The 11,509-nt window shown below is 40.8% G+C and overlaps 1 protein-coding gene across 1 annotated transcript; it reads left to right on the top strand.

The window, feature by feature from the left end:
- The first annotated feature begins 448 nt into the window (after positions 1 to 448).
- Positions 449 to 11,270, top strand: si:ch211-197l9.2 (protein SOGA1). Its single transcript, XM_053644272.1, has 11 exons — positions 449 to 1,304; positions 2,339 to 2,563; positions 4,122 to 4,280; positions 6,273 to 6,350; positions 6,456 to 7,577; positions 7,826 to 7,936; positions 8,064 to 8,225; positions 8,482 to 8,709; positions 9,139 to 9,176; positions 9,275 to 10,652; positions 10,869 to 11,270. Exons 1-11 carry the CDS (start codon positions 696 to 698, stop codon positions 11,007 to 11,009), a joined length of 4,251 nt encoding a protein of 1,416 aa, XP_053500247.1. The 5' UTR covers positions 449 to 695; the 3' UTR covers positions 11,010 to 11,270.
- The last annotated feature ends 239 nt before the right edge of the window (positions 11,271 to 11,509 follow it).

The following is an 11,509-nucleotide window of genomic DNA, read 5'->3' as shown; positions in this document are numbered from 1 at the left end:
TGTGTGTGTGTGTGTGTGTGTAGGGTGCCTAACCCACCCAGCGTGTATTCCCACCCCATGCTGTTCCCAGGGTCAGGTATACCTGTTCCAGATACTGAAAGAGAGAGATGCTCAATCTTATTATTATATTATTATGTATCATATTATTATTATTATTATTATTATTATTATTATTATTATTATTATCATTAGTATTATTATTGTTGTTGTTGTTGTTGTTGTTGTTATTATATAGCTTATTATTGCACAAGTAGAAAAAGTATGCAAGAATCCGTAAAATGCTACATTCAACAAACTTACATAAAACAGACTAAATAAAGAATATAATCTGTAATTGCAGATGATATGAACAGAGAGAGAGAGAGAGAGAGAGAGAGAGAGAGAGAATAAACTCGTAGGGGGCGGGTGGAGCTACATTCAAAAGTGCTTACACCCACCCACACACACACACACACACACACACAGATACACACACACTTCAAAGGACCTGGATGGAGTTAAATTCGCATGCCAACGTGGGAGTGCTGAAACGTCGTGTAACAGCTCGACCAGTTCATTACGCGCAGACGCACCATTCAGTTTTACGCGCCTCTATATAAAATATGGACAAAGGCTCACTTGTTTAACTTTTCATTTTGTCACGTTATTCATTTTACTATATTTTTTTTTTCTTTAATTTTCAGAGCGTGCCTCATATGACGAAAGCAAAAGTCGAGGCTAGTTCTCCGGTTCACGCGCTCCTCCTATCCGGCGCAGTTAAAGCAGAAGCGCACAAGATGAACCAAATCAAACCGAAAGACGCGCATTCACAACCAAAGCGAGACACGAGCAGCAGCCGTAAGGAGGTCAAACGCTATGAGAAAGCCAGGCGATCGGCTCCCGGGTCAATGAAGAGTCGAAACAAACCCTCCGACCGCAGGACAGTCTCAGATGCCAACAGCGCAGATGATGGTTTGAATAAAGACTCTGGTGGAAAGACGGACAGCAGCTCAGAGACTTCCGATTGCACTTCGGAGGAAAACAGAGCAGCTAATAATGATGTGCAGAGCAGCAACTTTGAAACAGACAACGGAGGCGCAGATGCACAGAGGACAGAGGATTGTGGAGGAGAAGTAGCCGAAGATTGTCACAGCACCCTGATTCCAGTACTTGGTGTAGCAGAGAGAAGCATTTCTCCCTTCACCTCCATGGACGGCAGATGGAAGTTCAGCGCGTCGGGAACTTTGGAGTTGAGCAGCGACGGAGCGCATGATGATCTGCTGAGGGAGATCGACGACTTACGATCAGAAAATGAATATTTAAAGGTACGATTAGGAAAAACTGGGCATGTCTAAAAAGTATTGCAATGTTACGGTCGGTTGTCCTATATACATATATGAAATGAATTTTTAACTGAAATTTGGAGTTATTAACTTTTCAGTCAATTATAACAGTACCTAGACTACTCACTAAACTGTACCATTATCTGTCACTGGGATAATACCTTTAAATGTGCGTCTCTTGTACCTTTAGTATGTATCTCTGACATGGGAGTGAATGTACTGGTCTTTAAGATTCTCTTAGGTACCTTACATTTATCAGTTTTAAAGATGCACTACATTCACTCTCCCAGGTGAGGTGAAAGATACATGCTACAATAACAAAGCTTCCATTTGAAGGTACCATCCTGGAGACAAGAAATAAGTACCTTTTAAGTTTAAGGTAATATTAAAGGAGCCAGTGCTAAAGACTGGGAGCAAATTGCACGTGACATGTTCGTAAAGGGCTTAGGATTTACTCTCTCTCTTAAAAAGAACCTTTAATACTGTCTAACTGTCCAATCATCTCTTACTGTCACTGACATGAAGCACAAGGACAAGGTCAATCAGGAGGTGATGTGATTACTGTGATTAGCTTGAAGCATTTTAAGGGACACTACACAGCTCTGAAGAATTTTTCAAGCTGAAAAATGGAATGCTCACCTTTGATTTAAAAAGAGACTGTACATTTGTGCATACCCTCATCTACAAGCCCTCTGTTGTACCTACTATTCAACCTGGTGACCTTGATTCTGTTATATACTAAATTTTTGCTCTCTTTGCACATCAAGATTTCTGTTAAAGGAGCAGACAAATCCCACACAAAGAAGAAACTATTTTCCTTCTTTGTTATTTATTACTGATATAACACAGGCATTTTATGATGAGGATATTCATGAATTTCACAAAAGAATGTAATATAAAACAATGGCTTAAGTTTCATATTATACTAAGAATTAGTTACAAAGTTACAAATGCGCTAATGTAGACAGTTAATGAAGCCATGGTGTGTGCGGTAATGAGATTTGCTTTTCATTCAGGATGAGTTGGAGGAGCTGCGCTCGGAGATGCTGGAGATGAGGGACCTCTATATGGAGGAGGACATGTACCAGCTACAGGAACTCAAGCAGCAACTGGAACAGGCCAACAAGATGTGTCGCATCTTGCAGTATCGCCTTCGCAAGGCTGAGAGGCGCAGTCTACGTGTTGCCCAGACTGGCCAGGTCGATGGCGAGCTTATCCGCACTCTGGAGCATGATGTCCGGGTTAGTATTCTCAACAGAGACCATTCGGAGTTAAAGTAAATGTGTGAGGAATCCAACAGATTGGCTCTTGTGCAGGCCTCTCAAATTCTATGAATCACAATGTTTCTGGGAAGATCAAGCATTCCTTTTATTGTATCACTTACTTTCAGTGTGTAATTTAGTCAGTCCACTCATAGACTTTCCTCACATTAACTTGTGATTTAACAAGTGACTTCCTTTCACTGGAAAAACACTATGATGGATGCCAATCCACATCACTCATCAATTCAAGACATGTGCTAAGTTTTTACAATGCTTGACCATCTAAGTGTTGCTCTGTAAGTCTTGACAAATGAATCATGGCTCTGTGATTCAGTACCCTTTCACTGAAACTTGTGGAGTTTGGAAAATTTTTTTTACAAGACAGAGTCACACTACTAAAAGCTTTACTAAAGATTGTGGCTGTGATAACATTTCAGGGCAAGGATATTCAAGTTTATATAAACATGCTTGAGATTTCATTATAGTACGTATAGTGAGAGTCTTTCTTTTCTGGATGTGGTTCAATTATGTTTTACGGTAAAACAGAGGGAAAAATCCTGAGTGTTCTGCTTGCCAGATGCTGTTTTGTGGCAGACCACTCACAACACAAGCATTTTTTGGTTTAAACTCACCAGCCAATCAGGAGAAGAGTGTAGTGCAGGAACATTAAAAGCTAATCAACACAGCAGGGGTAGTCCACATCAGTACTTTCCTTGAAGACTGCCCCATGCTACGCAACAATTTTGGTTTTAAACTGTTTATACTTTGAAGGCATACAATCTTTGATCTTTTGAAAACTCAACAAGATTCTAAAATCTTTGCATTGTGTAGAAGGCTCCCCTCAGTAACTGGTGTGTTTAGGCAAAAATCTGATTTTGTGTATGAGACCTGAGAGGAAACAAAAGAAAGAGAGACACACAGAAAGAGAGAAAGAAAGAATATATGTCAAGGTTAGCAGCATCAGTGGAGGAAGTCTATTGGCAGCTGTCTGTGTTCACAGTGAGCATGCCCATGAGCAGTCTATTTTAGAGACATGTGGGAGAAATAGATACCCCCAGTATGTTTTGTGCAATCTGGAACAGTTGGATGTATGCATGTGCTTAGCTTTCAGGTTTCTCAATGGATTCTCTCTTAAAGTGCATTACTTGTGCTTTCTAGCAACATGCTCTAACCATTCTCCATAAACAGTGAAGTGCAATACAGTGCTGTTCTTTGGATGCAGTAACAATCTTGAAACCAACAATCACCAGCACAGAGCAGAACCCTGCATTGAATATCATGGTGTAATCACATGAAACTTTAACCCTGGATATTGCCACCGGAGACATTTCACGTGTTATCCTCGTAACACTAATATCTCAAATGTAGCACAACAGAGCACTGACATCTTGTATTGAATAGAGCACATTCATATTTTAGCTCAAGGGAATTCCATTTTGTGCAACCTGAGGAGAGGAAAGCTTGTTTTTTCATGGAGGAGGTTTGGATGTTGTCTGTTGTCTATTGGATTAGTCCTATATAATTTGTCCTCTTTCAGGTAGCAAAAAACGTGTCCCTGCGCCTGCACACTGAGCTTGAGGCAGTGCAAAAGAAGAGCTTGCGGCTGGAGTGGCAAAACGAAGAGCTGCGGGAGCGGCTCCAGAATCTTGAGGTGGCAAAGCAGGTCCTGCAGGCAGAAATGAACAAATCTAGAGAGGTACAGAGGGAGATGATTCTATCTAACTGCTTTTTTGCATGAACACATACACCGGATTTTGAAAACATTTTCTATATAGTACAGCTATCAACTATGACAAGTGTTTTAAATGTTCCCCATAAAGTTTGTGCACCCATCCTCCTCCTCTCTCAGAAGGTTAGGGTGTCAGTCCGGCCTTGACCCTGACTATGGGTATGAAGGGTGTGACTAACAGCTGACTTTCTGGGCAAGGCAGAGTACTATGAGAAGTGAGGGATAGGATTCAAGGCACAGCTGTCATTCTCACTTGTGGGTGCAGGGAAAGAAAAAAGATGAGAAAGAGAAGAGGAAGGATAGGAAAGAGGGAGATAGAGAGAAGGTGAAGGACACAGTACATTAATCTGCCAAGGAAGTCATTACCAGTGCACCATAGCTATAAAGTGGCATGCATGCGTCTAAATGTGCATCTTGCCCTTCAGTTAGCCATGTAAGTGTTTTATATATATATATATATATATATATATATATATATATATATATATATATATATATATATATACTTTATATATATAAAGTTTTCCTCTTTCCACTGCTCCCTTCTGTATATTGATTCTGGCACAAGTTTTAAATACTTCCTGATCTTACCCCTTTTCCGGACTTGGGACAGTCAGTGAGAGTGCAATGGCTCGTATTGGGGTTGGTTTCGTGACCAGGAATCAAACCTGGGTCATAGCGATGAGTCCACCAGGGAACCGTCATGAGAATGATTTTTTCAACAACATTGCTACAAAGTTTAATCCAGGATTCGATGCTTAGTGGCAGATAGCAGCAGCTCAGTTCAGGCCACTCATCTCAAACAGCTGCTGCCCTGCTCTGATCCTCATGAGCTGAGCAAATCAGTCACAAGAAGATTATCCAGCTCTACAGTCAACTCAGCGGCAATCAATAAACCCACAAAATGAAGACATCTGTAATCTGTTTCTGATTTATGGGGTAGATTTATATTGCAAATGAATATTATGTATGGTTGTGGTTAGTTGTTTCTACTGCAACAGCTTCTATTGCACAAATTTTTTTTTTGTGATTTTTGTAAAGCCAGTTTTGAAGGAAACACCAAATGAAAGGAAGATTTTCATTATTTTTGTAAAAGGAATATATATAAGCTTGAGTTGATATATGGTTCAGTGGTTTTGATTATGTACTAGTGTGCAGTATTATAATATCCACTGGGAACATGGACATAACTGAGGCTATATGTACTTCTACTTTTTTTTTTTTTTTTTGCTTTAGCATGCAGTAATTGCCTAAACACTAGATAGATAGTCAGACAGAACAGAAGACAAAGAGACTAACGATAGCTAAGATTCCTCTCATTCTCAGAGCAGCATGCATGCTTAGCCTGCTGTAATGAATCCAGGTCTTTGAGCCTGGACTTCATGAGAATGACTCAGTATTGCACACAGAGGCATCACAACTGTGAAACGGACTACCTCTTAAAATGACCTGTAGTAAAAAGCTTGCATTTTCAAGAGAGGGAGCTGGGATCATTTGCGTATTAGAGTACTATATTGCCAGTGCCTGTCTTCCCAGGACCATAAGAAACAAAATTACATCCTTTATATTAGTTTATTAGCAAGCTAAGCTCCTTTGAATTGATTGTCTTAAATAATGAAAATGTTTCTTGTTGATGTTTGAACTTCATCTATGACACAAAGTTGTACTGAACACAACAGGAGTTCTTTGTAGTTAGGATCAAGCTTAGACACACATACACCTACTTAGGAGGTGTTTATGCAAAAGTGCAAGCTTTTCATTTAGTAATGCAGTGGTGTGTGTGGAGCAGTGCATCATAGTTCAACCTTCCGAAATGGCAAAGCACACACTGTGTATCCATGACAAGATTTGTGGACTTTCTTTACCTGCATACCTGCATTTTATTATCTCATCTCACTCTCAAGTTGCTTTTTTCCTTTCATTTATTAAATACATAAACAATGCTAAATTCCACTACAGTTGTTTTCACAGAATTCCTTAAAGAGGAGAAGTTTGAGATCTGCTGGGAGCAAGAGTGAAAAGAAGATTTCCCCACAGGTGCATACATTACACATTACATTGCAGTCCAATAATAATGTATACTGTAATACAGAATTGCTACACTAAACATATAACAGAAATAAAAATTTCTGGGTTTAATAGGATGATAGTGCAGATCTGAAATGCCAGCTACATTTTGCCAAAGAGGAATCAGCCCTTATGTGCAAGAAGCTGACTAAGATGGCCGAGGAAGGTGAGACCATGAGAGAGGAATTATCCAAGTACAGACAGCTTTATGGCGATGTTGATGCATCTCAGGCTGCAGCAGGGACCATTAACTCTGTCCATGCACGTGAAGCAGAGGTCAAAGTTCATCTTCGTCTGGTGGAAGAAGAAGCTACACTGCTGAGCCGACGGATTGTGGAGCTGGAAGTGGAGAACCGAGGGCTGAGGGCAGAGATGAATGAAATTCAAGAGAGAGCTGGATGGGGCCAAGAAGAGGAAGACGAGGTTATAGAGGGCAAAGAGAAGTGTCTAGCTACGTCTTTGTCTGTAGGGAAAGAAAAAGGGGCCAGTGGTGTTACACATAATGGACATCCAGAGTCTGAAGAAAGAATTGAATGCAATGGTCAGTCACTGGGCGTAGTAGGAGTAGAAAACTGTCCATTAAGTCACATCCTTAGAGAGGAGTCAATGGGTGTGGTGACAAACCATCCTCAAGACCAAAATATATGTGATGAGAATGCAGAAAAAGAGCAGGGTTTTACTGCTAGCCTGAAGAACCTAGAAGCCCTGCTTGCAATCCGCGACCAGGCTATGTTAGTTAGATCCATTATCCAGTTCCTAATCCCACCAGCAAAAAATGGTTTCTCACCAACGTCCAACCATAACTTTATCTCTAGCCACGCTTTCCTCAGTAAAATTGAGGTTGATTCTCATTGCCTGAATAATCCATGGGTTTTGGATCCCATGATGAGTCCCCTAACCAGTGGACTGGAGGTGCTACAGGCCCAGTTACATAGCCTTGTTGCAAAGCTAGATGTTCTGGTAATTTCTGTGCCTAGTGAAATTGGTCAAGATACAAATGTAGAAAAGGTGCTGGAGACAGTTGAACAAGAAGCACAGCAATGTCCTGCTGAGAAAAAGACCTGCCATTCCAGCAGCAATGAGGTGCAGATTTGTAACCAAGCCAGTCTTGAGCTACTCACGGTACAACTCCGCTGGTTCCTCCAGAAATGGCGTCAAGGGGAGAGACCATCTGGAGAAGACAAGAACCTGTTTGAGGTAATGCTATATTTACTGAGAAGAATAGTGTACTTTTTGGTCTATGTCAAAGTAGGAGCTGTTAATTATGTAATTCTTGTCTATGGAAATCAGAAGAATACCATATTTGGGTCCTTGCTAAAAGTGAATCCTGTGTCCCTAGAGAATAATAGTGTTTCTTTGTACAAGGAGCCAGAAACAGCATGCTGAGATGATTATTTGCTCATTTTGTGCATATGCTAATTGTATAACTGTATATAATTTTTAAGATGGACTTCCAGAAAGATCTTTATCCTCAAATGAAGGCTGACTTACTGGGATCCAAAAATACCTGCAACTCATTTAGAGAAGCAAAACCTCATGAAATGTGCCACAAGCAGGTATTTTAACAGAAAAGATTTTAGCAGAACAGCATTTGTGTAAACTTGGTGATTTTATATGCAGGTTTTATATTGACCATGTTGGATACACCAGACATTTCTCATCTTATTCAAATAATCTTTCCAGTTGAGCAGTACTCTTCTGTCAGATCTGACGGCAACACTGCAGGATCTATGTCGTGAGCTGCAGGAGGAAAACCAGGCTGGCCAGCACATTGCGCAACAGTTTGCAGAAGCTAAAGCAGCATGGACTGTGGAATGTGCAGAGCTCAGGAGCCTCGTAAGCAGGGTAAGGAATCAGAATACTGCCAAACTCTCATATCTTGTGGCTTACTGTTTTCTGAACATGAAAACATTGACTGTTTTCTGATCAGGAAGAAATCGAAATCATAAAATTCTTAATTTTGCTGTATCAGGAAACAAGACTGAATCCATGTATTGAGGATCCCAAAGCTTTGCACCAGATTACATTTAAATGAGGTTAAATGAGTTTAAAGGTGTTTGAAATGTGAGGTAAGTGTTTCTCTGCGTTTTTATGCATGCAGCTGGAGGAGCCATCTGAGGCAAAGGATTCTCCAGATGTAAATATGGCATTGCAGAAGGATTATTTTGAGGAGCTTCAGAACCTTTTAGATGAGTCCCATGCTGCAGTCATTGATGTGACTAGACAACTGAAAATGTGTGAGCACAACTGGAACGTCCAACCTCAGGAGATCCTAACATATCTAAGTGAAGTCCACCTGGACTGGGGCAAGCAAAGCAAGAACACTGAGGTAAATGTATCTCTTGTTTGAATTAACCTTATGTCATGTTTGCCATTATGAATATTATTTTCTGTTTTTTTGCATTAGACCATCTTGCACTGTATGAAATTTTTCCACTTACATAACAAACACCAGTGATTATCATAAAACACAATATTACTCACGGACTGGCCTTGTTTCAAACTGTTGTTTCAAACCCATGGAACACTGGTTATATATTGACGACTTTAGGTGTGTGTACTTAGGTATGTATGAGGGTAAAATTTAGGCTAATCACTTCCTGGACTGGTAAGGCAGAATGAGCACAGACAGCTGCGATCAGGACTTGTGATAATGTTTTTATTTTGTGCATAACATAATTTACACTGCTCACAGATATGTTTTTACAATGGAGAAAATTTATTTGACTGAAGATATATAATTAACTTTCAATCTCAGGCATTCAAGAGCCCCCAGAAAAGAGGAGAAACTGAGAGGTTGGTTTTTTCCTCCATAATTTTCATACAAAACTATCACCATCAGTTAAATTGGCCACATAATTTTCATTAGCTAAAATGTAAAAGTTTGTCCACAGATTGACTCAACAAGCTGCTCCATCAACACACAGGTCCAACAAGAATTGGATATACCTCAGCCAAGAGGCTGCTTTGGTGGACAGAGAAGATCCATGGAAAACCTGGGATTGTCCCATCATGCCACCCAGCTTCTCAAGTCTGAATCTAATGGAGACAACAGCACAGAAGAGCCACACAGCTCCAGAGAAAACCACTATCCGTATATACTATAGTCCCCCATCAGCCCGCAGGATTCTTCAAAATGCTGTGCCATTTGAAGATGAGAACAAATGTGAGAAGAAACAGGAGAAAGGAGAACCACACTGTCACCACTCTAAACATATAAATGAAATGAATGTCTGTGATACCGGACAGGGAACTTTACCTTTTCAGTGTCAGAGCATAATAGAGCAGGGTCCATTTGCTGTTATTAGATCCAATTCATGTTCTGGTATCCAGTCCCCTGGTGTTTCATCTTCATCTTGCTTGCCTTTCAGTGGATGGGAGGTCTCAGAAAATCTGAGTGATGACATGAAAGAAATGACAGCTAGTGTACGTGAAAGGAAGAGAAGGAGTATCTTGGGTAGCCACTCTGTTGGAGTAATCAGTATAGGAACCCAGACTCATACCCAGCCACAGATGAATAGTGTTGGACTTCAGACTGACATCTATCAAAGTGTGTGTGCAAGCAAACACCGGTCTCTGAGGGTCCCCTCATTTGTGTCTGCCCGCTCCCAAAACATTTCATCTTCCTTGGAGAGGATGCCTGGGCCATTAGAAAAGCCTCCACCTTGCTCAGCTTCACCCAAACAACTGAGAAGGCACTCCACCTCATCCCCCTTTTCCTCCAGCTCTTCTTCTTCCAACACTACAAATTCCTCTTATTCTTTCAACTCACCTTCCTCATCCTCATCATCATCTCTGACCAGTTCCTCCAGGTTGGAGCTCCCTAAGGATATTAGTGTATGGGGTCTTCCTCAGTGTAGTTCTAGCAACATGAAACCCAGTTCAGCATTCGGAGGTAGCAGTGAGAAGTCTGCTGGCCGTAGGACTGCAGGGATCCACAAGTATGGCCTGGTTCAAGAGTTTTTCCGCAATGTGTGTGGTCGTGGCGAGAAACCAAACCCACCAAATCCAGGAGGGGAGAAAGTGCCAGAAATACGCAGGGATCGTGCAAGTTCAGCAAGATTAAAGAAAACAGATGGACCTCCTTCTCGGATTCCCACAGTGCCATTGGGCAGGAGTGACAGTGTCACCAGAATCGTTAATCACAGATTTATGAAACAGGGTAGGAAGGATGAGCCACGACCAACCCGGACACAAACACAGGGTCAGTGTCAAAACCAGATCAAGACACCCATGAGTAAGGGCAAGGGTTTTGGCCCTGCTACTCTGGAGGTAGGTAACATTAACTGTGTAAGAAATAATAAGTGTAACAACTAGGAGTTGTAAGCTATGCATGAGTGTAGACCTTTGTGTCTAGTTCTGCATTACTGATCCCTATCAGCAGTTATGCTTTTTAACATAGTGCTGCCAAAAGAATTTTGAAGTGCGTTCTTAGCTTTGAATGTTTCTCTTTTCTTTATTTTTGACACTCAATCTTTCCCCTTAAAGGATGGCCCCTGTGGCTGCAGCTCTCGAACTCTAGCTTCCTGCTTCGCTCGAGTGTCTCGCACCAACCTTCGTCATGCCCACAACCATTGTAAGCTCCACCCCACAGCAGCTTGTGGGAAAGGGAATCTGCTTTCTCAGTGATGGAACGGCATCACCATGCACACTGATACCAATACACAGCTGACAGGATACTTTAAAAAAGTGGAGCAGATACCTTTTAAATGTTTAAATGTCTCATTGGGATATTTTCAGCCTTTTCCATTATTTTGAAGACTTATTGTAATACAGCCCCATTCCAAAAAAGTTGGGACGCTGTGTAAAATGTAAATAAAAACAGAATGCAATGATCTGTAAATCTTATAAACCCATGTTATTCACAGTAGAACATAGAAAACATATTAAATGTTTAAACTGAGTAAATGTACCTGTATAAGTAAAAAAAAGAAGGCAAATTTGGATTTGATGGCCGCAACGCGTCTCAAAAAAGTTTGGACTGGGGGTAACAAAAGGCTGGAAAAGTAAGTGTTACTAAAATGAAACAACTGGAGGAATATTTTGTAACTAATTAGGTTAATTGGCAACAGGTCAGTAACATGATTGGGTATAAAAAGAGTATCTTAGAGAGGCAGAATCTCTGAGAA

Source organism: Ictalurus furcatus, chromosome 15 (genome assembly GCF_023375685.1).
Source record: "Ictalurus furcatus strain D&B chromosome 15, Billie_1.0, whole genome shotgun sequence".
NCBI classification, from domain to species: domain Eukaryota; kingdom Metazoa; phylum Chordata; class Actinopteri; order Siluriformes; family Ictaluridae; genus Ictalurus; species Ictalurus furcatus.
The sequence above is the reverse complement of the archived record's forward strand: the minus strand, read 5'-3'. Positions and strand labels throughout refer to the sequence as shown.